The sequence below is a fragment of the Lytechinus pictus genome, chromosome 2 (genome assembly GCF_037042905.1).
Source record: "Lytechinus pictus isolate F3 Inbred chromosome 2, Lp3.0, whole genome shotgun sequence".
Lineage (NCBI taxonomy): Eukaryota > Metazoa > Echinodermata > Echinoidea > Temnopleuroida > Toxopneustidae > Lytechinus > Lytechinus pictus.
This window is the reverse complement of record NC_087246.1, coordinates 14,101,455-14,128,556: the sequence shown is the minus strand read 5'-3', so window position 1 is coordinate 14,128,556 and position 27,102 is coordinate 14,101,455. Positions and strand designations below refer to the sequence as shown.

The 27,102-nt window shown below is 36.6% G+C and overlaps 2 protein-coding genes and 1 long non-coding RNA gene across 3 annotated transcripts in view; all 3 read right to left on the bottom strand.

Annotated features, from left to right (window-relative positions):
• Positions 1-5,928: 5,928 nt before the first annotated feature.
• Positions 5,929-6,345, bottom strand: LOC129275155 (glyoxalase domain-containing protein 5-like). Its single transcript, XM_054911945.2, has one exon. It carries the CDS (start codon positions 6,343-6,345, stop codon positions 5,929-5,931), a length of 417 nt encoding a protein of 138 aa, XP_054767920.2.
• A 2,617-nt stretch (positions 6,346-8,962) lies between these two features.
• On the bottom strand, positions 8,963-16,069 carry LOC135156800 (uncharacterized). The gene is made up of 3 exons (XR_010295838.1): positions 15,935-16,069; positions 12,898-13,017; positions 8,963-12,539 (listed from the first exon to the last, which is right to left on the bottom strand). It is a non-coding gene; the product is annotated as an uncharacterized LOC135156800 (long non-coding RNA).
• Positions 16,070-21,124: 5,055 nt separating this feature from the next.
• The window catches only part of LOC129254764 (synaptic vesicle 2-related protein-like), a 33,051-nt gene continuing 27,073 nt past the window's right edge, over positions 21,125-27,102 (bottom strand). The window contains exon 14 of the mRNA XM_054893281.2: positions 21,125-23,054. Coding sequence (XP_054749256.2) covers positions 22,938-23,054 — 117 coding nt within the window. The 3' untranslated portion in view covers positions 21,125-22,937. The remainder of the gene's footprint in view (positions 23,055-27,102) is intronic.

Here is a 27,102-nt window from a genome sequence, read left to right as displayed (position 1 = left end):
TAATATGCATACTTACAAACTTGTTTCATAAATATAGTTTTTGTGATGTACATTGTATTCTAAAAGGGCTGATAAAATAGGATTAGGAAAATGCAGGAATGAGTTATTTTCACAGATTTGTTCCAAACTTCCAATTATATAATCAGTTAAAATTTATGAGAGGACATCATTCCGGTAAATTATGAAAACAAGTCTTATTAGGAGAACTTGAAGAAGAAGGTTATTTCAAAATCCAAGAAAGATGTATTGGTCATATCATGGATCCTACTAGTTCTAGTAGGATACATGGTCATATTCAAGCTTTCACACGAGGAAAACCAAATATTTTAACTCATTAACATTCTCAACTTTGCAGTCAGTCCAACATAATATTAAGCTACAGTTTCTCCAAAATATATATTTTAAGGGCTAACATGTTGTCAACAAATTATTTTTCTTCTTTTCAGGTTTTTTTTTTTTATTGGCAGTGTTTGGCAAATTATACATAAACACCCCTTAAAAGAGGAGATCAACTAATTTCAGATGACAGGGCTCCGTCTTACAAGGAGTTACGATTGATCCAATCAATCGTAACTGTAGAAATCCATCAGTGTCATAATTTTTTTCTACAGGGAATTCGCACAATCTCCTTAAAACAGAGAGAATCACACTGAATCTTCAAGAGAACGATAAATGTATGAATGTACATCACATCTAGAAAATATTTTGAACAAATTTGCATTTTTTAGATGTTGACGTTGCTGGCCGTCCATAGTTGTGATTGATCGGATCAATCGTAACTCTTTGTAAGACGGGGCCCAGACTTTGTAGAAATCTGTATAAACATTGATTAGCCAAATCATCATTTCAAACAAATTCAAATTACACAAAATAAGGGATTGTCAAGTTTCATGCAAAAAATATTTATATTTTCCTTGAATGATTGCTTTATTAAACTGGCTGTTTATAAAAATTTCTACATAAGAGGAATTTATCAAGAGCAGGGGTCTTTCACACAAAGCTTTACCTCCATACAAAGCTCGTCCATAATAGCAAAGAATAGCAGATCAATGTCCAGAACGGGCAAGATGGCAAATTGTACCCAAACGCCCCTTAAATGAAGAGATCAATTGATTTCCAATGACCAGCCTGTATAGATATCCATACAAGTGCAAAGGCACAAAATGAATACACAATAAAACAAAGAATAGGTTGTGGAATTATTGTATTCATGCCTATGTTGGCAAACAGGTGCATGTCGGATAGAGGCACGCGACAAGCTCCAATCAAAGTGTCGGAATTCTTTATAGACCCTATTCACATCAGCAAATTCACTGTTTATTACTGGTAATCAGTCGATATTTGGAAGTCCAGTTTGATATACAAGATCAAAATTAACATATTTTTCATCTCTTAAGTACAAATTGGCTTCAAAAATTAATTACCAGAGCTAATTATGATTTAAATTGTGTTGTAAGTTAAAAAAATAAAAAAAGTGTCTGCCCATTTTCTGCTTCATTTAAATCTTATATTATTGTTTGCAGCTTTCTCAAATGCAATTTGAGGCAATGTAAGAGTATAAAAGTCTTTTATGAGAGAAAAATAATAAAATTACCCAGAGAGAGTGCTCAATGTCCTAACAATTTAAAATTTTGATTCTCACAAATAATCATCATATAAAAATAGATTCAACAGTCACTACATTTTCTTTTTGTTAAGATTTGAATGTTTGATGACACTTCAATATATTTTGTTATTGGCCTTAACCACTCTGTCCGTTTTATCTTTAGAAATTAGTTTTACAATATTAATAAATCAACAATTAATATTTCAGGAATGGCAACAGTATTAATGGTATGATCCAGTGTATTGATATTTCAATTTACTTTACTAATATTACTTGTACTGGGGGTTATGTTTACTGTTGGGGGGGGGGGGTAAAGTAAAAATATAATAGAGTTAACTTTAAGTTTTATCATAAAGGTGATAAATCTTCTGCTCAGTTGCTTGGTAGGTCACTGCAATAGGCCTATGTGTTATTTCCTAAAAATATAAAATACATTTATACAGAATGGATATCTCAAGTGACAAAACTTGTAATTAAAAAGTTCCTGTGGTGTAAATGGGGCTTGAAGATGAGTAAAGAGTGGGAACTGGTGATCAATACAACTATCAAGAGAGCACCAAAATAGGGGGTTGATGGGCGGGAAATGGGGGGACAAAGAAATGAAATAGAGTGAATGGATGAGGTAGAGTTGAGGCCAGTTTTCTCCCTTATTGAAGTTAGGGGGAACAATAGACACTCGTTGAATCTTGTTTAAACTTCACAACAATCGGGCACGTGTCTCGCACCAAATCAAAAGCTTGTTATTGATCTGACCCCTTTTGCACAAGATACTGTTCTGCGAGAGATGAAACTAATACATACTGTATGAATGAAAATGTACATGTATACTTAATTGTAGAGATTGAATTATACTTAGTAATTCCTACTACAGAAAAAGGCAAGTAATATACCATTTTTACAATTTATGAAGAATATAAAAAGAGAGATCGCCTGTTTTATCCATTTCTGTCAAAGTGAGTACCATTTCAAAATCATCTGCAATGTAACAGCTTTTTATTCTACCTGGTAATTATCTTTGGAAATGTGCCATAAAATAAAATATGTGCAAGTAACAAGAAAAATTGCACTAGAAACATTCATTTGTGAAACCAACCCCAATGCCAAGGTCTGATTTTATCAGTCTACCCACCCACCTGTTCATGTTTTGATTCTAGTGCTATTTTCACTCCTACAATTTCACTGCTAAATCTGGAATATTGTTCATTGTTATCAGAGATTCATGTCCATCATTTTTGTCATTTGTACAAATATTTGAGTGATGGTTGAACCTGTCTTTTCTATTGCCCCACCCCCTTCTCTTTCTTTTTTCTTAATTTTGTCCTTCTTCCTACATTAATAACTACGTGTTCTCCATTTTCCTACCTTCCTCTCTACATCTTTTTTTCTTTCTCTCTCCCATATCTTCCCTTTCTCTCTCTCTTTGTCTCGTTTCCTAATTTCTTCTTTCTGCTCTCTCTCTCTCTCCTTCCTACCTTCCTTCCCTCACCCCTCTTTCTGATCCTTCTCTTTGTCCTTCACTTCCTACCCTTCTTCCTCCCTCTTCCTTTATTTTACTTCCACTTTTTATTTTTTACTTTTTTAAAACTTTTTTTCTTCTCCTCCAGCTCTTTACCCTTCTTTTTCTCCATCTCCTACATCTCTTCTCCTTTTCTCCTCTCCCTTCTCCACTTTCTCCTTCACCTTCCTTTCATTTCTCCTTTTCTCTCTCTCTCTCATCCTTCAAAATCAAGATGCAGATAAAACACAATTTTTCAGGAAGAAATTTAAAAAAAGATGACACACAAAGTTTCCACTGATCATGCAGTACTCAAAAATATGTGTGCCAGTCATGTATTCAGTGCGGGTGAATTATCTTGGCAAATGTGCTGCATGCATGCTTGCATCGATCACCTGAGAAAAATGGAAATCTATACCCCAAAGCCTCGCTTTAAAATTTGGACATGCATGTGAGTAAATCTCGGAGGAAAGACACGAAAAATTAGCAAACAAATTAGAGAACTTGAAGCGGGGGTCCATGTCCCCCAGGCACAGCTGTCGATGTAGCAAGATTTTTTTTGTTGACCCTCCCCCGCTAATAAGTCATGTCCACATTAGGGTTAGTTCTGTTTTCCAGACCTCTGGACTGTTCAGAAAGAATTCTAGAAACGAATCATTTGTTTGACATATATATCAAAGACAAGGTTGCATCCTTTTAAAAAGTTTAGTGAGTGCTTGTAAAGCGCACAGAAATAATTGCCATGAAGGAATTCTCTAATTTGTTTTTTTTTAATGTCATTCAGTACTTTTATTTAACTTTTATCAGAGGAATTTTAGTAAAAATATTTTAGGCATTTTCTAATGTTTAACCTCTCAATTACTCCAATGATTAATAAATTGTTGTTGGCAATTTACAACTCTTTGATATATCCCCATATCTAGACAGATTGATCATATTTGATAGATGAGCAAGAAGCTTACTTGTTCTAATAGTAAAATTTTATAGATAAGGAATAATTAGAAAAGTAACAAAAATGGGGTATGCTGCTCAAAGTATATTTAATTGTCAAAAAGTTGTATCTGGATGATCTGGGTCTGAATGAAAGACTACAGATTCTCAGCCACCATCTTTGCAAATTTGCATTTCTTTGCAGCTGTCTTAAGCAAGCTACTTGTGTGTCAATGTGCGGGACGCTTGATTAATAAGTCATATTTGCATAAAAGATGAAATAATTTAATAAATTTTCCAAGCAGCCAAGGAGATTGATAGAGCAAACACAGGGAAAAGGAGAGAACTTTGCATAATGATAACTCTTTTATTTAGAGCTAAATGGCAGAGCAAATTGCTCTTATTCATCTAGTACAAAGGCATAGTGCTTTGATACGCGATAGCATGTCTTTTATAGAGTTGTATCTGGAAACCATTCTTTTTCCCTCCCACATTACTTATTTGACTTCCAGCATATTTGTGCCAGGACAACTTAGAAAATCTTTCAAGAATATGACTTTTTAAATTACCAATTATAAAATCATTTGTTTACTTTGATCATGATGCACTCAAACTTATTATCATGTATTTAGTAAATGCAAAGTTGTACACAAAAAACAAATAAAAATATCACATTTATTTCAATGTCAATGTCAAAATTTGCTTTATTAATTAAGTTTTGGCATCCCAAAACAGAATATGACGATTCTAAAGGCTACAAAAACATGTTCGATGTTCATGAAAATATACTTAAAATATTTTACCTTTTCAAAAAATTACAAAAAAAAAACATTGCTAGGTGTGGGGTCTAATCTATACAAACACTGGTATCATTACCTAACTCAAATAGTTTGGTACCACAGAAATCTGTTAGAATTAGAACGTTTGCATAATCTGGGCCCATAACACAAAGCTTAGCAACAATCATAGAATATCTTTCTACAATTGATTCCATTGACTACAATGTACAATCAATCATAGCGTGCAATTAATCGCCAACCTTTGTGTTACGGTACCCTGGGTTTTTTTTTTATTGCTTTAACTTATGGATGGACAAATTATGCAAATTTACCGGTACCTGTATCTAAATTTGTCAGGTCAGTTGTGATTGTAAAATTCCATAAGTTCAAACACATTTTGCATACTACTGCCCTCTGCAGTTTAAGTCTGTTTATGATTTGGATATTGAGTTACTCACAGATGGGAAACAGGCCTATTTCAATGCAAAACTATATATTGATAAAGACCAATTACAAGCTACCATACTGTCATAAGGTACTGAAAGTCAACACTCTGATTAGCTGAGAGCAATTCGTTGTAAAATATCACGCATTTCTTTATTATAAAATATGTCAAAGTAATGAAATGTGGCACTTTTTGGTACATTCGCTGCTAGGCAAATATTGCTGGATCTATTCTCTATATGGGCTATTTCTGAAAAGTGACCCCCTTTCCTCAGATTTGAATAATTTATATTACTCTAAAATAGAATGGCTGACTAATTTATAATACATTTAATGCGTTTCTAACAAGAATTTTTAAAGAAAATCAGTTAACTTCGCTCAAATGGATTGCGAAATCAAAATTTGATGGTTAATTTAGGAGGGGTATAGTGTACATACACTTGATAGATGGTGTAGTGTTGGAATTACTTGGGTCATATCAAGTGAAAGGATTCTCACAACATTGCAGAAATGATATCTCATGCATTTGCCATCGATTAAAAGTTCATGAAATTTTGTGAACACCAAAAAATATGCGCCATGTACATATGAACTAGACGGAGATGCCATGATTGAATTGGATATCAAAGTGAAACTTCATTGAAAGGCTTGAGGATATTAATTGGGAAGGGGAATTAAACATAGTTTGAGACTTCAATAAGGTTCATGTCTGGATCTCTAAAGTAGACTGAATTGATGGGGCCCATTGCACCTGTGCGCATCACGGGACCTTCTTCAACAGACACTCCACATTCTTTTAGATGAGCCATCACATCCTCCAGTGATGTATCAGCAATGAAGCACAAATCTGCCGATCCTGGGGTTGGACATGCCGCTTTTGGCTCAAATTCCTTGCCGGATTCATGGAGGTTGATTTTTTGGTTGCCAAATTTGAGAGCCTTGCGGGTGTCTTTGAAGGTGATTTCTGTCATTCCAAGAACTTTGGTATAGAAGTCAACAGTGTGAGAAACATCTCTTACTGTCAGCACAAGATGATCCATATGGTTTATGCATATATGTGTATCTCCTGAAGAACGTGTACTATCAGACATGGTGTTTTCTAGTTTCTTCACTTTAAGCAGAATCCTAAAGCAATCTACCAATGGACAATGACACTTCCACAGTTCACAAGACAACAGACTATAACTTTGAAGCCTGGCTCTGTTCCATGGTTAAGCTCTTTTTGGTGGCAATAAGTGGACGGCGTGTTGCACTCGTTTCAGTTTTGTATGTAACTATACATTACAATTTTTTTTTTTTTTTTTCTTCAACAACATTCATGAAGAAATTTCCTCAAAACATTCACAAAATGATAGAAAAGGAGGCATGCACAAACATAACAAAGCGGTGCAAAAGAATCAACAGAACTGTTACTGTGAACAATGAAGGTGGAAAACTGCTGTGCTGTTAGTGTTTGGTGCAAAAACACTGTTTTATACTCACTCCTTTCTTCCTTTCTGCATTTTCTTCAACACGTCAAGTTGAAACCTAAAAAATTTAAATTAAAAAAAATGTAAATAAGACTAGAACAGGCAGATTGTGAGCCAGATAGACCCTCAATGAATGAGGGACCTCATAGAAAAGTGAGGGAACCGAAGATGTCACAAACTCAAAATTTATTTTATTTCATTAAATGAATCAATTAAAGGAAAAATCAAACTACTATGGTCCGATTGTGAAATTTGTCGTCCCTGTTCTTGTTTATGTGTGCTCACCTTGTACAAAGTCAATGGGAGTAAAAAGATGTCATGCAGCATTGATAAAATGAACGGCACTGGTGAATAGTTAAAGTTGAAGTGTAGTCAAGATCATGCGCCTGACTCAAACTCAGCTCAGCAGGAAGCCTGGGATCATCCCCCCAGCATCTCACTTATGCATATTTACATCTTGCATATATATATCACAAAGAGAATTGTCTTGTGCATGCATGTTCTCTTATCTCAATGCGGCTTATTACAATGTATTATTCACGACAAGCTATTACTTTTTGGGGTTGGAGTGCAGTACCTTCTTGAAATTCAAAATAATGGCCATTATCATGAAATAAGTCACCGTTCACTGCCATTTATTTCGTCAGTGCTGGCGACATCTTTCCATGCACTCCCATTGACTTTGTACACAACAACCACATGCACACACACAAGAGATGAAAAATTTCACAAGGCAAAATAACTTTAAACAGAGTGGAAATGACAACGGGCCCATGCATGGCTATAATATAAGAAATAACCTCGTTCGTAGGTAACCCAGGGTGGCCGATCGAGACTAGGGTAGGAGAGGTATCGCGACCTACACTCTAGGTGGACTCCTTCTACCCCAGTCTCGATCGGCCATTTTGTTATGAATTTTGAAAGGAGAGGTACATCGCGACAGAACTTTTTGTTTTTTTGAGGTTCCAGTCTGTGCCTCGATGTCATAGCAGGATGCTGTCACACGATAGACCTTCATCCATATAATCGTGGTAAGTGCATAATTTCTGTTTTCACATTTTTAAAGTAAGTTATTGAGACCCCAATCTACCCAAGTCCTGTGTCTATGTTTAAATGCACGGTGGACTTCGCGGGCCGGAGCTCCCTGGCCCTGGGTTAGTTCGTATCGTAGGATGAGTGGGCCCACCCTTACAAAAAATTCCTGTAGTACTCTGTGATATGTACTGCAGGAAGTATCGCAGGAAAGTACTGCAGGAATTACGTGCACGTAATTTGGGACGGTACTACAGAAATGTACAACAGGAGTACAACAGGTCCGTGTCCTGTGATACTTCCTGTGGTAATAACCGCATAAGTATGGCAGGAAGTATGACAGGACACGATCACCACAACCGCTACAACCGCTACAACCACTACCACACTACTATTAGTACTACAGGACAGTATCACAGGATAGTATCACAGGATAGTATCACATGATAGTATGACAGGACAGTATGACAGGATAGTATGACAGGACAGTATGACAGGACAGTACTACAGGAATACCGCAGACCAGTATCACAGGGAAGTACTACAGAACAGTATCGCAGGACAGTACTACAGGAGTACCGCAGGCTTCTGGTACTGTGTCCTGTAGTACTGTCCTGTGATACTGGTCTGGTATTCCTGTAGTACTGTCCTGTGATACTGGTCTGGTATTCCTGTAGTACTGTCCTGTGATACTGGTCTGGTATTCCTGTAGTACTGTCCTGTGATACTGGTCTGGTATTCCTGTAGTACTGTCCTGTGATACTATCCTGTGGTGATAAATAGTATCACAGGACAGTATGACAGGACAGTACTTTAGGAATTCCGCAGACCAGTATCACAGGAAAGTACTACAGGACAGTACTGCAGGAATACCAAGAGACCTTACCGCAGGACAATTCCTGCAGTACTGTCCTGTGGTATTCCTGTGATACTGATCTTTGATATCTTCTGTGGCATTATTGGTCTCATCCTGCAGCCTTCTTGTGATACTTTACTGTGGTAATCCTGCAGGGGTATTCTTGTTGATTTCCTGTGACAATCCTATGGTATTGTCCTGTAGTAGTCTGTGCGATTTTCTCACGACACCGTCCTGCACTGGTTTGTTAGGCGTAGTAGTTTGTAAGAATTTCCTGTGATCCAGCACAACAACTTTGACATCTTGACTAATGAAAAGAGGCGTGAAAAAACCCACAAATTTGCAAAGACGTTAAAAGCATATTCACATACCTTTATTATGTATGAGCTGTACTATGCACAGTATAGAACATCTTTGATATCATAAATGACTGCTAGAATAATGCAGTAACATTTCATCTTTAGGATAAGACATGTACAAAGATTTATATCCATGAACATTGAGAAGCCACATGAACTACTTTCACTATTCATACATTGCTGCCATTTTGAGATCACATAAAGAAAGCTAGATTCGACCCAGAGTCCTTCCCTCTAACACAACAATAAGCGATTATTATTAATACCTTGGTCACATTCCTTGACCGGTTGCCTTACGGCGAGACAAAATCAGCAGTTTTAGGTATTCCTGTACAAACCACCCACGTGTAGCTGGTAGTAGCTGGTACAAGGATGATTAAGACTGTTAATTTTGACTCGACGTAAGGCCACGAGCCGGTGAATGTAACCAAGGCTTAACCAGTATTATGGTTGCAAAAAAAACTGTAATAGCTGAGCAATTGCATTTCCCCTTCTTGTCAACACCCGATTGGCTTAATACTAAAAGCAGAACATCCTTTACTCAACCATGTTATGAAACAATGGATAACCACTTCTGCATGTACAGATAATGCATGGTGCACATACAGTAAGGGATGAAATTATGATGTGTTGATCACCAGTATAAACTTAAAGTACATGAACGTAATCATAATCACTTCATTTTGCTCAGAATTCACTTAAGTCCATAAATACTGAAAGATATTTTTGAATGAATTTCACATGATTTAGAACGTTCACCATAGGTTAGAAAAAATATTTACATAAGATTACTTTGCCAAAACGTAGATCAAATCTATTGAGACATTAACCTTTTTGACATTGAATAGGCATATCATTTTACACAGTCTTCTTGTCTAAGAATTGCTCCAACTACGTATTGAAGGGTTATATATGAATGTAAGCATGAGCCCATCATAAACACGAAATTGCGGCATGTAATTTGATTTGCTACATGTCATAATTGATAACTAAATGACGTTCAATACTTGATGTTGCTACATTAAATAATTAAGGTCATGTGGCAATGTGAATTCATACCTACTCGAGTCATTTAGTAATTTCAATTAGTATATGACCTAATTAATTATGACATATAGCTCAAAATTGACTTGAATAATTATGACCAATTTGATTGACCTCAATTATTTGAAGTAGCAACATCAATTATTTAACATAAGCACTCTCAATCGAGGTGGAGTAACTCTTCTTTAGGTCATGTTACTATTCGAATTGGAACATGTCATTGTTTAGGTCATGCAGCAATTCAAATTACTTGCTCAAGTAAACAATTACAATTGTAATATCACGCAAAATGAATTAGCTGTACATGACATAATTCTGTTCTTTGATGGGCTTATGCTTCCATATATTAAGTAAATGGCTTTAATTCTTAATGATTATCCAAAAATTCATATACATAAAATAAACCAATATGAAGAGCATCATATCCAAAGTGATCACCAGTTCACCCAATGTTACAGTACAAAAATAAAAAGCTGATTTTCTTATGTACTTTCACACATGTTATACATGTGCACTGTATGTCACTTGACCCTGGCAGACAATAGAATTGACAAGCAGTGAGTCCTACATGTACATGTAGCTGCCTGGTTTGCATACTTTAATGTTATATGAATTTCAATCATGGCCATGTGCTGTTTATACACTAACTGGAGGGATCTTGTCATAATGTTATGTCAATTAAAAACTGAATAAAATCCCAATTATCCTGAATAGCTAGACTAGCCCCCTTGCAATGGACATTGTAATCTTGTTTTCTTTTACCTTTCATTATTTTTGAAAATTTTCATACAACTAGGGCTGGGACTAAAACCCGGGTACCCGAGTAGAAAAATCAATACCCGATACCCGAAAATTGCTCACCAGTATAATGTACATGTATTTGATTTGTATTGCGTAGTGTAAGACATGATTGTAACTCATTACAAAAGTACACAAGCCTCATTTTGAATTTCACCAATTACCCTCTAAATATCCATAAATATACAAGTTTTCAAGTGATGATGATGTGACCGAGATCGTTCAATCATCGCCATGTTTCTTTTGCAGCGCAGTGACGTCATCCAGCCACTGCGACGCAAACCAATTTATGAATGAAAATATAGTAAGCATGCGCATTGCAAGCCTCAGCCCCACGCAGTATTACGTCAAAACAAGTCTGCAATACTCTGTCACCTCATACCAAAATCGACCTACGAAGCACCAGCCAATCACGTTCTTGTTACCATTTTTAGTTCATCATAAACCGAAAATGGGAACACGATCGTGATTGGCTGGCGCATTTGACGCTCCGAAACCCGGAAATCAATTGACTTTGTTCACGTAGCGATACAAACTCACGAACACGATGTAATATCGATGCTACTTCGTAAGATTTTGACGGAAAAGCAAGAATAAAAATTTGCTTACCTGTGCAGTATCGGTGAGAAAACCTTTTATAATTCATATGATATATAGGAAAGTGGAATTCTAGGTCGATTTTGGTACGAGGTGACAGAGTATTGAAACTTGTTTCGATGGAATACTGCGTGGGGCACGGGAGGCTTGCAATGCGCATGCTTACTATATTTTCATTCATAAATTGGCTTGCATCGCATTGGCTTGATGACGTCACCTATGGGGTGTTTCCACCAGTCATATTTCAAGTGACATGATTTTCAGGTACCCACCCGAAAATTACCACGGGTACCCGAAGAGAAAAAACCCGAAAGTCCCAGGCCTACAAACAACTCTTTGTTTTTTTTTATACTTTATCAAAGCTTTTATGATTATAAATGTAATTAAATAATTTGACTTGATAAATGTATATTACTGGTATACTAATTGTGAATTTTTAGCAAGAAACAGTATTTGTGTTGGATTAATACATAAAAATGTTGCGAAATTTCGGAACAGCGTACCCAGGCATCACAAATTTGGTCTCAAAAGATGTGCAAGACTTGAAAGTAAAAAGGCAGCTAACAGCCTCCCAGTTATTAACCCTTAGTTAAATTGGACCAATTTGACCCCCCCCCCCTTCCAAAAATTTTGTGACCATGCTGTCGCACAATTTTTTTAAAACATGCCTCTTTCTAGTCTTGTGCATCTTTTGAGACCAATCTTGTGTCACCCGGTACGTGGTTCTGTAATAACGTGACATTATGTAAGTACATGTCATACCAAAAATTGCTCAAAAACGTGATTTTGTGTACAAAGTCAATGCAATAGAGGAAAAAGTATGATTTTGTATTCTAATTACGCATAAATTAGTATTATCACTTACTAACAATTTGCGTGAAATAATTTACAATTTAATTTTGTAAATTATGCCCTAGACAACCCATGTGCCAATGTTAGACGCGATTGTGCGGTCAAGATCTCAAGGAAGGGGGGGGGGGGGCCCTGGAAACCCCCCCTCCCCCCTTCCCCGGCCATATCAACTCCCAAAATACCCTGGCTTTAGTTGACTTTCTGGCTCCTCTTGAGTAGTCACCATTCATTGGACAGCTTGTTTTTATCCAAGTCTGTATAGCACGAGGCAGCTTAATCTGTAGAAAAAAAAACACATACCATTACGATAACATGAACAACATAAAAATACAAGAAATAAGGTGTTTTGCCCCCATCTAGATCTCTTTTCACAAGTACATATCTATCGGATAATGAGGTCCTTGCGGCTATCTCTCTTAGCATATTCTTGCTTATAAAAGCAAACTAAGCCGAAGAGTGACAAACAATTTATAATGCAAACAAATTGTCACAAGCACATATTGAAACTCTTTAATAAAACAATGAAGAATAAATCTACATCTTCTAACAAGGATTACACTGTATGCCACTGCATGAATACAATCTGCTTAATTTTGTAATTATAATATCTACTGAAGTGAATGCCTATATAATCACCTTTTATGAACTCCAACCGTGTCTTGTACAAGAACATGGCCTTTTCTGTGTACACCTGTAGTATCTTTCCCACATAATGCTGGACTTGCTGCTCGATCATCCAGAGATCCCTCTTTGAATCTTTAATGAAATGAAATGAATTTGAGTGACATAGTAAAATTTTATTTGCAGGTTAATACAAATACATGATGTAATAAAAATACATGATAAAACTTCTTCATTTCCATATTTCAGTGTTACAATTCAGGTGCAAAGAGTCATATTCTTTAATAATATTCAACATAAAATCAATGAAAACTAGTGCTGTCGATAGGCCTCATATCGACATTGATGTCGACATACGAAGGATTTTCAAAATTCCGACATGTCGACATGCACGCACCCACATCGACATGTAAACATAAAATAAAAAGGGGTCTAGCCTACAATCACGAGTGTAAAGATTAGCTGAAAAGTTAGAAGCATTTATCCACAGTAATTGGCGCGATTAAAAGGTTTATTCAGCTTAGCAGCGCATTAAATGAAAAAAGAATATCTGCGAGCTGTGCGGCAGTAGAAATACGTCAGTGCAGGGCCGGCCTGCCCGATCGAGCCGCCCTCGATATCCCGTTATAGCGAGAGTAGCATTCACCGTACCCATCCACGGAAATATGTACCCATCGCGCGCTATTCACCGTGCTTGATAATACGTTGCTCCTCAATGCATTACTTTTCACATAAACGTGAGCAGCAGCGAACACGTGTTTTTGTCAAAGTTGTGACTGCCGCAATTGAGCGCTTACTTCATATCACGAAGTCACAGAAAACTTCCCTTCATTCGTTTGGAGATCGTTGCACGGATCGCCGCGGAAGTGATACTGAAATTATCGGTCGATTTTCATTACTTTTCATTGTCAAATTGAGGAGCTTGCGTTTGCAGCAATGATCACTGTTGTAATTGGTGATTCTCAAATTGGCTACGAGTGTTATTGAGCAATGCTTTCGAAACCGGATCCTGGTACAAAAACTTGATTCTCCAGAAAAAAAATGTGGATTAAATCGGTGATTTTGGAAGCTCAATTCCCGAACTGAGCCTGTATTATATAGATCTAGTGTGGGGATATCACTCGTGTCAAGGTGAATATATTTGATTGAGAGTGTTGTTCCACGATCGAATGCGTTTTTTTTATGTTAGGGAGCCCAGGCTAAATTACGGTCCCTTTTTCATGTCGACATTGTCGATGTCGGGATTAATTTTTAAGCGACATGTCGACATGGATTTTTGTTCCCGACAACAGCACTAATGAAAACATTAAAAGTAGAGGAGCATTTTAACCTTACTCACAGTCTGTTATTGTCGCTAAAGTCTTTACAATAAGAAGATTGGGCACTTTGCCGACATCGCGTAATGCTTTGCATCGATTTACATGTATAATAGTCTTTGTGCCTAGTCTTTTCTATGTAGTGTCTTTAATATGTAGATAAAACATGCGTCCTTTAGCTAGTTAGACGAACAATTTTGGAAATTAAAGACGGATCCATATTTTATCAACCGGAAGAGAAATTAGTGCTTAAATGAAGCTATTTGAGGGATATTGATGATATTTAGGGTGAATTGACTTCACATCTTTTCGTAAGTTTGTCATGTTCATAGAAGGCCGGACTTGATTTTATAGAAACCTCTTTTAAATTTGTGGGATTGCCTACCTCGAGTGAAGTTTGTGCAGGCTCCACTCCACTTCACTATTGCTACACTACGCTCCACCTACCCAAACTTTGAGACCGTGAACTGGATCTGCCGATCTGATATTCCGAGTGACAAAAAGTGGGATCTTATGGGGGGGGGGGATATCAAATTCATGCAACATCACGCTCTTTAAAAAAATTAAAACTAATATTCTTCCTGCACACAAAGTTTCAGTTCTTCTCCATGCCTCTATCCGTCTCAAAATTGATGATTTAGAGCCAACATGAAGTTTCTCACACGTATCAATATTCAATACATCGCATGCGTGTGAGGTCGGTCGGGTCAGACCAGGCCCGGTATCTCGCGAATATTGCATCCGCATGCAATATTTTGAAATCGGCAGCGAATTATAAATATGTGTGAGGAACTTCATGTTGGCTCTAAATCACCAATTTTGAGACTGATAAAAGCATGGAACTAAATGAAACTTTGTGTAAAGTAAGAATATTAGTTTTAATTCTTTTTAAAAATCAAGATGTTGCATGAATTTTATATTCCCCACCCCCATAAAATCCCACCTCTGTCACTCAGAATATCAGATCGAGTTCATGGTCTCGAAGTTCGCGTCTGTAACGTTGGCGAAGAACAATAGAAAACAAGATGGCGGCGTAAACATCGGGCAAGTCTCTTCCGTCTAATCATGATATTTTTCGCATTTTTTGGAATGAATTTCTTCTTCAAAAATAACGACGAGAGCGTAGAAATGTTGGAAATTAAGTTTTATCCCATGTACATGATTTAGGTCTAACGTTAGGCTAGATCTTTTAGAAGGAAAGTAGAAATCTCGGGGCCGGGGGTGAAAGTTTCAAGTTTTGGCTTCCTCTGTGTGGGTATATGAGAAAGGATCCCTGGCTTCATATGAGAGTGACCTTACGAAGTTACGTTAGTAAATGATTTTCACTCTCTAGAAGCCGCCTGGCTAGGCCTACACTACAGCCATTCCCGATCACGATATTTTGAAAAGTGGTGGATATATTGACTTCAAATGTGACTGAGAGACTTGTCATGACATTTGGGAACAAATATTGGTGATGAGGTATGCTGGTATTAATCGGCCGGTGCGAAACTGCATTAGCGCCCACCCCTGACCTGGCTACAATCATGACAATACAAACATCCTCACCGCCGCCATCAATATACTACTAACTTAGCCAGCCGTTGGCCGTCCCCGGCCGCGCACACCGCAGATCAGCCCCCACCCGATAAGCGATCGGGAACAACGGCAGTGCAGTGGCCGTACGGTAATGATTAAAAAGTCGAAGAAATTTAAGTGCATGCCGCGCCAAACTACGAAAAATTGATCTAACTTACTGTTTAGCCTGTTGTGTGAATGTCTTAAGAAGTCGTTGTCCGAATCTGATCCATATTCTGTTAGTTTTTGTTGAAATATTGACGGCCTTCTTCATCAAGCTTCGGGTTCAGCTGAGCAGTTACGAACGTTTTTTTTTCAAATGGCGGAACCGGAAACACGTATACGGTACAGTCCGTGCGTTTGTACGGGGAGCTCGGAGGGGGGGGGGGGGGGTCTTACTTTTTACTTGGCAACCAGACAATTTGACTATTTTCGCCATCATTTATATATCATATTATTAACGTAAAGGAATTGAATAAAGTAAAATTCAAATATTTATTTCTTCTTCCTTTCTTTTTCTTTTCTATGTCTTTTAATTTTTTTCTTTCTCTTTATTCTTTTTTTTAATATAAGGATAGGATTTAAAAACATGTCTCACAATTTTACTGAAAATATGTTATATAGGCCTACTAGTATGCAAGTAGGATGACAAAGAAAGCAATGAGGAAAATCACAGCTCCAATCCTATGTATTTTTAATTTTATTTCTTTTCAAAAACACACATTTTATCCTTTCTTGCGATCGAAGGAAAGATCCCTTTATAAGGTTCAAGTAGTAAAAGAAAATAATCTTAGATCAAGTGCCGGCAGGGTATTTTGATAAGGGGTGGAGGAGCAAGACAAGCAAATATAAAGATACCATTTTGAAGCGAAACATAAGAAAAGATAATAACTTTGCCAACGAGGTAAAAAATAATATGATATCGGTTGTGACACTTTAAGGATGGAAAATAGTTTGAAAATATATAGATACAAACTTCATACAAATTAGAAAAAAAGAAGCAAAATAAACTGCCATCATATGTGAACAGAGATACAAGATTGTTCTTGCAATTAAAAAACATATTTACAAACTATATATAGCTTCGCATCATAAAAATAGATTGAAAATATCCAAATTTATTTGATTTAAAAAGAAATAGATATAAACCAGCCTGGCTAACATATTGCAAGGTGGCAAAGATATAAACCGGGGATATAAAGCAAAAAATAGGCCTTAAAATGGAAATTAAATATCCTATTTTTAGTTTATCCTATTCCACCTGTAAAAAATATTGTGAATAGGAGAACAAATATTGAAGTAATTTTATTTATAATAATATATTTGTAAGAAAATAGGTCCTTTTTACTAAAAAAAAAATAAATAAAAAAATAGATGGGAAACTTGGAAAAATGTATTTTCTCGCAATAAAAACTTTAAGGGGCCAGAATCGCATTAAAACTTGGTTATGAAACGTGTAAAACAAAATCTTAGATAGCATTTTAACTGAGATTTATTTTTTAATCAACATTCAACGCTGAACTTTCTTATGTTAATTGTTTATCAATATTTTGTGAAAACAGATAGTGTGCACATCGTCATGAATATTCATTTGGTGGGCTGATGATGTGACATTCCCATTTTTCTTTTTTAATGTTAGATATGAAATTATGATTATCTATTTTTTCAATACATGTGTAAATAATGTGTCCCCATTGTAAAGTTGCTGCATTAAATAACTAATACGGTTAATTAGTCGTCATTCCAATTGTTTAAGTTCTTGGTAGAAATATGTTGAATAAATCTAATTTCATATATTGTACAAAAGAACATGGGATATGACATCATCAGCCCACCTAATGAATATTCATGAGACATGCCTAAATAAAACTGTTTCATGGGAATATTGCAAATCCTTAAAATTCAACTTAACTTCGATTATTTGTCATCCGATTTTGAATAAATTTTAAGCATTTTGTTTTGTGAATTTTACTCTATTTATTGATTATCTCTAGCGTTGACCTCCCCTTCAATTATTTTCTTGTATTGTTAGAAAGAGATGGATGAAGTAGAATAATACGTTCATGCTTATATTTTTATTCATTACAATATCTCTTTGAAATTCAACCCGGCTTCCTCACAACCATTAAGCTCTAAGAGTGTTAGGTGTGTCCTGTATATTTCAACACGTACCCTTTTAAATATAGTCATTTTCTTATTATTCATCCTGTTTTTTATGAAAAATAAGTGGCGAACAAACAAAACAAAAATGATAATTGAAATTTAAAAGAGCGCATGAAAAAGAAATAACCCTGAAAACGAACAATAGTCCTCAAAATATAAGTTGCCCATTTTGGGGTCGATAATTTTTCGCATTTTTCAGTTCGCGCTTTGCTCCTAGTTTTGATCTAGTACGTATAGTACCCTTTCTCGTAGAAATAGAAGCTATCAAACTTAAAACCTCTGAGTCTCAGTAGGCATAACCCCCCCCCCCTCGCTGATATAGACCTACACAATGGGACAGGGTGAAATATAATTTTGAAATAGGGCCTATATGTCACAATCTAGCTATCACAAAATTAAATTTTCATATAAAAAATTGTACTTTTTAAAATGAATGGTGCCCTTTTAAGCCATATGGCCTTCTAAAAATATAAGACTCAATACGCTACTGACCTCTCCCGAAACTGAAAAAAAAGATAAATCCCTCACTGGAAATAAAAAAATTAGTCTGTGGTACAAACAGGGCTTCCATACAAGTACTGAAGGAAACTAATTTTTTCATGTACTGTACCACAGAAAATACACCAGTAGCGTCTGTGATACAGTTTCAGTCATATTTCTGGGGTGGCTGCATGAGAAGTACCGCAGGAAATTTTGAAAGTATAGCACTGGGGTTGCCATAGAATTTTAGAAGTGCCTATATTGAGTCCTGCAGGAAATTTCAAAATTTTCATTTACCACAGAAGTATCACAGGGTTTTCATAGAAGTGTCTTTAATAGGATCGAGTACTGCAGGAAATTTCAAAATGTTCATGTACCACAGAAGTATCACAGGGTTTCCATAGAAGTGCTTAGTAATAGGAGTACTGCAGGAAATTAAAAAAATGTTCATATACAACAGAAGTATCGCAGGGTTGTCATAGAAGTACTGCAGGATATTTTAGAATTTTCATGTACAACAGAAGTACGACATAACTATCACAGAGTGATATTGTATACAGTTATGTACAACAGAAGTATTACACAGGTACGACAGAGTACCATTAAGGTATTGCATGAAATTTTTATATTTTTATGTACCACAGAAGTAGAACTATCACAGAGTGATACCACAGGAGTCCTGTAGTAATTCCTTATACAGTTTTGTACAACAGAAGTATCACACAGGTACGACAGAGTACCATTAAGGTATTGCATGAAAATTTCATATTTTTATGTACCACAGAAGTATGACAGAACTATCACAGAGTGATACCACAGAAGTCCTGTTGTAATTCTATATACAGTTTTGTACAACAGCAGTATCACACAGGTACGACAGAGTACCATTAAGGTATTGCATGAAATTTTCATATTTTCCTGTACCACAGAAGTATGACAGAACTATCACAGAGTGATACCACAGAAGTCCTGTTGTAATTCTATATACAGTTTTGTACAACAGAAGTATCACACAGGTACGACAGAGTACCATTAAGGTATTGCAGGAAATTTTCATATTTTCCTGTACCACAGAAGTATGACAGAACTATCACAGAGTGATACCACAGAAGTCCTGTGGTAATTCTGAGGTACCGTCGTGTATGACAGAAGTATCACACAGGTACAACAGAGTACCACTAAAGTACTGCAGGAATTTTTTGTAAGGGCATGTAACGTTAGATTTTGTCTTTTTGTATCCTTTGATCTACTTCAACTTCAAGTTGAAATAAAGTAGGCCTAACGTTAGGCCCAGACCAAAAGCTTCGGTCTCTGTGAAGTGTGATATTGGTTGTTCCGCTGAACTCCGTTGGCTCCACTCACCAAATACGAAGTCGAGGAGAAATTTAAAAATTTATTATTTAATTAAACATGTTTAAAAAACTCCTTGAAACAGACGGCTGCCAGCTGTCTAGCCTAGGCCTACTTTAATTTGGAATGCCATACTTTTTGCAAATATTTCCCCATAATTCTTGACCGCTGACTTAAATTAGGCACTGATTGGTTTGACCATGGAGCTAGCGTTACTTGGTCTGATCTCGATCGACACTGCAAGATCGAGACACATTTGAAAAGTAACACGAATTAATATGAATGGGGCCACTAAATTTCTAAAATGAAAACTCCCTCGCTCCACCAGCGGGCTACCGTTTATCAGAATGAAAACTAAAAGAATTGAGCTAATACGTTACTCTAACATAATTCAAACTTTTCATTCAACATGAAACTAAGCTAAAACAATGAAAAAAATACAATGAAAGCTGTTGGAGAGAGTTTACCAACCAGAAAATTAAGAGGAACAGACGACACACACGACGTTTCAAGGCGAGCACTTTAACTGAGAAGGATCAATAGATGGCGCTCCTCCGTAAACGATCCACAGGCCAGGGATACGATCTTACGTAAGCGCCTAACGGATTGAAAAAAAAGAGGAATTAAAAAAAAATTAGTGAAGAAAAAAATCTGATCAAGCTTTCAAAAAAGTGCAGATCAAAGATTACATATTTTTGGAGGGCACAGATGATGGGTAAATTTCCCAAAATATTTTGAGGAGCAAAATAAAGAGAGAATGAACAGTTAACTGCTATCTAGTATGAGACTTGACACCATTGCCCAAAAATCTGAAACTGCAATATCCACACACACAAAATAATCTGAAAAGCAAGAACAGAAAGATTGTGCAGATCCAGCATTTCAAAAATTAGGGAGGGGTCAAGGAAAAAATGAAAAGGGTAAACATTTCGCCTCGGAAATCAAGACACGCAAAATAAATTTTCTCATCTAAACTGGTGAGTGACTTACTCCTTAAGCATGGACCAAGCAAATATATTTTGGCCATTTGCATCATTTTTTTTTCAATACGTATTAAATATTTTAATTTCGCGTTAAGAGAAATGTGGGTCCGAGTACATACATGTTTCTTTCTCATATGACTTAATGAAGCCTTTACCTCCCCCTTCTTCCATTTCTCTCTTCCTCTTACTCCTCTCCCCTCTTTATCCTATACTTCCCTATTCCCGTCCCCCTCTCTTTGCTCCCCCCTCCCACTTCCTCTTCCCTGTCTAGCCCTTCTTTCCATTCACCCCTCAGTCTTTCATTTTACCAACTCCTTTGAACTCTCTTTTATTTGCAAACAAGCACCAGTCTGCATAATATAATAATAAATATGATTTACATTATTTATTGAAAATACAGATTAGTTTTATTCAATAAACATTATCCAAACATATAAATATATAAAACATACAATACTATAGGCAATTATTATAACCAAAAAATAGTGATACCAATCATTCAATGACTTCAATGTATGATGGGGGACCTAAAGCTACACACTTTGTTTACAAACGATAAAAACTATGCCAATTTCAATACTTGAACAAATTATCGCTCACTAAAAAATTGTGGTAAATATTCTGAAGATCATTAACCAAGAAGAAAATATCACAAAACTCACTAATACAAAAATCCTGCCGTGTTTTCGGAACACCTCTTGATTTTGCCGCCGAATTAGAAGGGGTCCTAAAGGTACGCACTCAATTTATCATGCAAAAAATTAGTATTATCTGTGCCTCAATTTCTAAAATATGTTCATGTAATTATAGGAAAATATGAAGTTTAAGTGAATATAACCCCAAAATTCCAATCAGTTCCTGGTTTCCTCTGCATTTAGTGATTTATTGCAGCCCCTGTAGAAAAATTGAATAGGAATCGTTCGTCGCTCTGTCTGCAGTCACAGTTCTGCATAGAGGGCGCATTTTGCAATTGAAATTGCATGCGCGATGAGTGGTGCGTAGCTTTAGGAACCGCGTAGCTTTAAGACCCCCCTACCATACATCCTAGGTACAGGATGTGCTTTTAAGAAAGTAGGGTTATTGGTATGATGGGGAGGAGAAAAGGAGAGAGGAAGAAATGAAGACAAAGAGGTTAGGTATTCAAGGTGGAAAACTATCTTTTGAAAATGGTAGTTATATTATTAAAACAAAATAAGTTCGGTCCCATTCATGCAGTTGTATGTGCGGTGCATATGACTCGGCACACTTGAGTCAGTTTTTAATCATATTTCAGTGCATTTCAAAGTGATTTTAATCAACTTTTTTCCAATCGCTTTGAGGCAGTTTTTTGCATACACATGTAATTCAATATCATTTTGAGAAGTGAAGTGTATCTTTAAAGTTATCTTGGCCCATGCCTTTCAATAAAGCACATCAATGAGATCAAGCTAAAAGGATTCATCTTATTCAACACCATTCTGACTTGTATCAATATTTTAATTCATTTTTTTAATTTTTATATGAAATATGAGCTTAGTAGAAGAGGTTTGACTGTCCTTCTATATATGAGTAAAATTCATTACACATTACCACATAAATATTATCAAATTGTCCTAACTATTCAGTAATATAAATTGACCATCCCAGTTTAATAATACAATATCACATAATATATACCATAATTTTAATGCAGCAAATCTTGACAAAGATGTGAAAGAAAAATTGCAATACACCCTGTATAGTTAAAAATAAGCATACCAGTATACATATATATATATATAAACGTCTTACATGTAAAATTACATATTCACCAACTTATCAATATAAGAAATCATACATATGGAAAGTGCTGTCAAATATTGCCCATTTGTTAATATGTGTATATCAAAATATAAAATTACATTGCATACAAAATATGAATGATATACAGAAATCACGACCTCAATAATAATTGGGGAATCATTTTATAGTTTAATTCCTGTAGGAGGAGAAAGACACAGATGGGCGATTCCTTTAAGTAATCATTTTCTTTTCTTAGTCAGACCCCATTTTTTTCTTCATTCTTACTTCACTTTATGAGGCACTGCAATCATTAGAATAAGAGAACATTTCAATCTTTCATATAAAATAACATCTTTAGGAAGATCCGATATATAGAGGGAAGGTATACTTTATGGAATCACTTAGATATTGCTGATTTCCAAATCACTAGAATCAGCTCCATCATCTATTTGAGGATACGTCCTTTTGTTTCTATGGGGAGGATGATAGATGTAATGCTAGCTAAGATGGTAAAGCTGCCATACACACATATCGCCATGACCAATGACTGCTTGACCAAAATCTGTATGGTGGATGCAAAAGAAAAAGATAAGAAAATTCAAACATTAATTCAGTTTTGCTTGACAGTTCTGAGAATCTTTTGAGAAACCAACTTGAAAAAACAATCATTCCTTCCAATGACACTGCTCAAGCAGGTTTATGTTCATCTTTTAAGCTGCAGAGCCCCTTGAAGATTACAGGAGACCAGAAAAATTCATTTACTTTTCTTTTCTATTCACAGATAGAATCCTACCTTTTGAAAATGACTTTAAAAATACAAAGGAATGGTAGTACACTGGAATATATTGATTTTTTCCCAATTAAAGTATAAAATATTTTTTTAATATAATGACACAAACAGAATGAATGGGTGATCCCTTGTGCTGTTTAAGTTTATTTATGAAAGAGTTCTTGCAATGACACACACCTGGACTTTTCACATCTAAATAATCTTATGATATATGGTTTCAATATAGGATATATATATATCAGAATAATTTATATCACACAATTATCCTACATCTATAAGACATACGTTTGGATCTGAATGCTCTTATAACCAACCATCATATTAGTAGGGGAGGATTATTCACACTGTGCACTTTCTGTTTATTCTAGACAATTTACCAGTACAACAGGATGTGCAATCCTCAGATTGAGTCTTTCACATGTTCATAACTAAGCTTGAATGAATGGCTCGAAATAATTATCGCATGAGCTGTAGCATCCAAATGGTCATACGTTCACTTAATATCGTATAACCATATTCATAAGAATAAAGGATAACTCAGTGAGTTAAAAGTGCTTTTGGTAAAGTGCTATTTGACATATCAAAGAGTATATTATCATAGTGACACAATAACATGCATAAATTTGTTGTCTTGTTTGAAAAGAATATATACATAAACTAAGATAATAATAATAATAATTATAACATTTGTAGGGCGCTTAATACAGGTGTTTCTAAGCGCTCAGTTTTCTGCCTATCAACTAAATTACCGGGGGGGGGGGGGAAAAAAAAAAAAAAAAAAAAAAAAAAAAAAAAAAAAAAAAAAAAAAAAAAAATTTAAACAAACAATGCAACTTAAGATGTGCACCTCAATATAGACCAACCCACAACTGATACCTATACATTAAAAAGGTGGGTCTTTAGCAAGGTCTTAAATTGATCAAGGGAGTTGGCATTATGGATGTAAGATGGTAATTTATTCCACTGGATTGGAGCGAAAACGGAAAAGGCTCGATCCCCATAACTGGTATTTGTACGTGGTCCTAAAGTAAGCTGCAAGGTTGTTGAAGAACGAAGTGGTCTGAGTGAGCTAGAAGAGCGGAGAGAAATGAGATTAGAGAGGTATTCAGGAGCTAGGCCATTGATTATTTTATACGTCATGAGAAGGACTTTGAAAATGATGCGTTGGCGTATTGGAAGCCAATGAAGTGATTTCAGAATAGGTGTAACATGTTCAGATTTTCTTGAAAGAGTAACAAGCCTTGCAGCACTATTTTGAATTCTTTGAAGTGGGCGTAAATGTGACAGTGGGATACCAGAAAGAGCAGAATTGCAGTAATCAATGTGGGAAGATACAAAAGCATGGGTAAGTTTAGCAGTTGTGGGTTGGTCGAGTAGCCTCCTCATTTTTCCAATCTTAAAAATACCAAAGGAGGCAGACTTACAAATATTCTTAACATGCTGTTGAAATGTGAGATTCTTGTCAATTGTCACCCCAAGATCCCTTACCAACTCATTACACATCAAAATACTATCGCTAGTGCTACTTGTGGTTGAGAGCATTGGGAAGGACTCTGTGTTTCTAAATTTGGAGGAGATGTGGATCATTTCAGACTTGCTTTCGTTAAGACAGAGTTTGTTATCATGTGACCAGGCTTTGATGTCCTCTAAGCAACTATTGAGCTTCTGTGCAGCTTCATGTTTACCAGTGGGTTTCAAAGTGATGTAAATTTGTGTATCATCAGCATACATGGCATGTCGAATGTCCCGGTGAGAGTCAATGAATCTTGACAGAGGACTTGTGTACAAGATGAAGAGGAGCGGGCCAACCACTGAACCCTGCGGAACGCCGCAGACCAAGGGGAATCTCGCCGATAGGGTGCCGTTGATGGTAACTTGTTGACTTCGATTGTGGAGGTAAGAACGGAGCCAATCAAGGACAGTCCCAGTTATACCAAAGTCATTTTGCAGGCGATACAGTAACAGTTCGTGGTCGATGGTGTCGAATGCAGCAGTGTAATCAAGCAGAACGAGCACTGCCTCCTCGCCCCTATCAACAGCCAGGAGAAGATCGTTGAAAACTTTCACCAGGGCAGTCTCTGTAGAATGGTGATTCCGATAAGCTGACTGATTGACTGGAAGCATGCCAAATCCTTCAAGGTGATCCTTTAACTGCGAAGTCACAACCCTCTCCAAGACCTTACCAATGAAGGGCAGATTCGCGATGGGCCTGTAGTTGCCGAGATTATTTGGATCAAGACTCGACTTTTTGAGGAGAGGAAGTAGAAGTGATGTTTTCAGAGCTTCAGGAACAATGCCGGATGACAAAGAGAGATTAATAAACTTTGTGATGACAGGGATAAGTTCCTCGAGAGAGTTCTTCAGAAGCCATGTAGGAATCGGATCTAGATTGCAGTGTTTAGATGGCAATGACTTGATGAGTTTCTGGATATCTAGATCACTGATGAGACGGAATTGTGAGAAGTTGTGTTCTGTAGAAGGTGAAGTTGTTGGACCTGGGATAGCAGGATTGAAGGATGATACTAGTTTCGAGACCTTCTCCCTGAAGAACTCAGCAAACCGGTTGGAGAGGTTCTCTGCAGATGAATGATCTGGGAGAACTGAAGAATGATCTGTTGATGAAAGTGATCTGACGATGTTGAATAACTGCTTCGTGTCCGACTCTGCAATAAGATTTCTGAAGTATGTAGACTGAGCATTGAAAATGCACTCGTAGTAAGACTCACATTCTCGGCGATACAGTTCCCTGTCAGCACCAAGTCCAGACTTAATCATGCGGCGTTCAGCCCGCCGCCTTCGTCTCTTGGCTTCTATGATGTCATCAGTGAACCAAGGTGATTTTGGTCTGACAGTGACAGTTTTTACTTGAAGAGGGGCATGCCTGTCAATCAGAGAGCTCAGGCAGGTGTTGTAATGATCCAAAGCCTCAGATGGACATGTCAGTTCAGAAGGTGAATTTAACATGCCTCTGATGTCATTCCGGAAAATGTCCAAGTCGATGCTGCGAAATTTTCTGAAGGAAACTCTCTTCTTTGGATTCTGCAGGGAAGGAAGCTTCATTGTGGCAACAATAGCAGAATGGTCAGATGGGAGTGAAGACAAAACATTAACATTAACTATGTCGCATGAATCCCTAGTAAATAAAAGGTCGAGTGTATGACCTGCACAATGAGTGGAATCATGTACATGTTGCTTGAATCCAAGGGATTCTACTGCACTTATAAATGATTTAGCAAAATTATCATTAGGGTCATCGACATGAACATTAAAATCCCCTAAAAGTAGAGGAAAGTGGTCACTGATAACAGCACCCTCAAGAAGGGTTACAAACTCCTCTCGAAAGACACTATTACTCGAAGAGGGAGGGTGATATATACAGAACATCCTAACTGCTGATGACGGTGTGAGATTGAATGTTAAATCAAATAATTCAAAGGAAGAGAAATCTCCATTAGGATTAACACTACAACGAGTTGTAGATCTAAATAGAACAAAAATTCCACCACCCCTCGAGGAAATGCGGGGTTGGTGAATAAAGTCATAATTTGGCAAGCTTAACTTTAAACCAGCAAGAACGAGACCATCCCTGTTTCTATCACCAGTAAGCCATGATTCAGTGATTACTAAGACATCAAGGTTATTCTCAATCACAAGATCCGTAACTACATGTGTTTTATTGGTCAAGGATCGCGCGTTCCATAGACCAACTCTAAGGCCAGTGGATGGTGGGAAAGAGTTTTGCGACCTGGAGATCTTGCGCCTTTGTCCGCGATGAGTTCGACATCGACGACCGATACCCAGCTCACACACTCTATGCCAC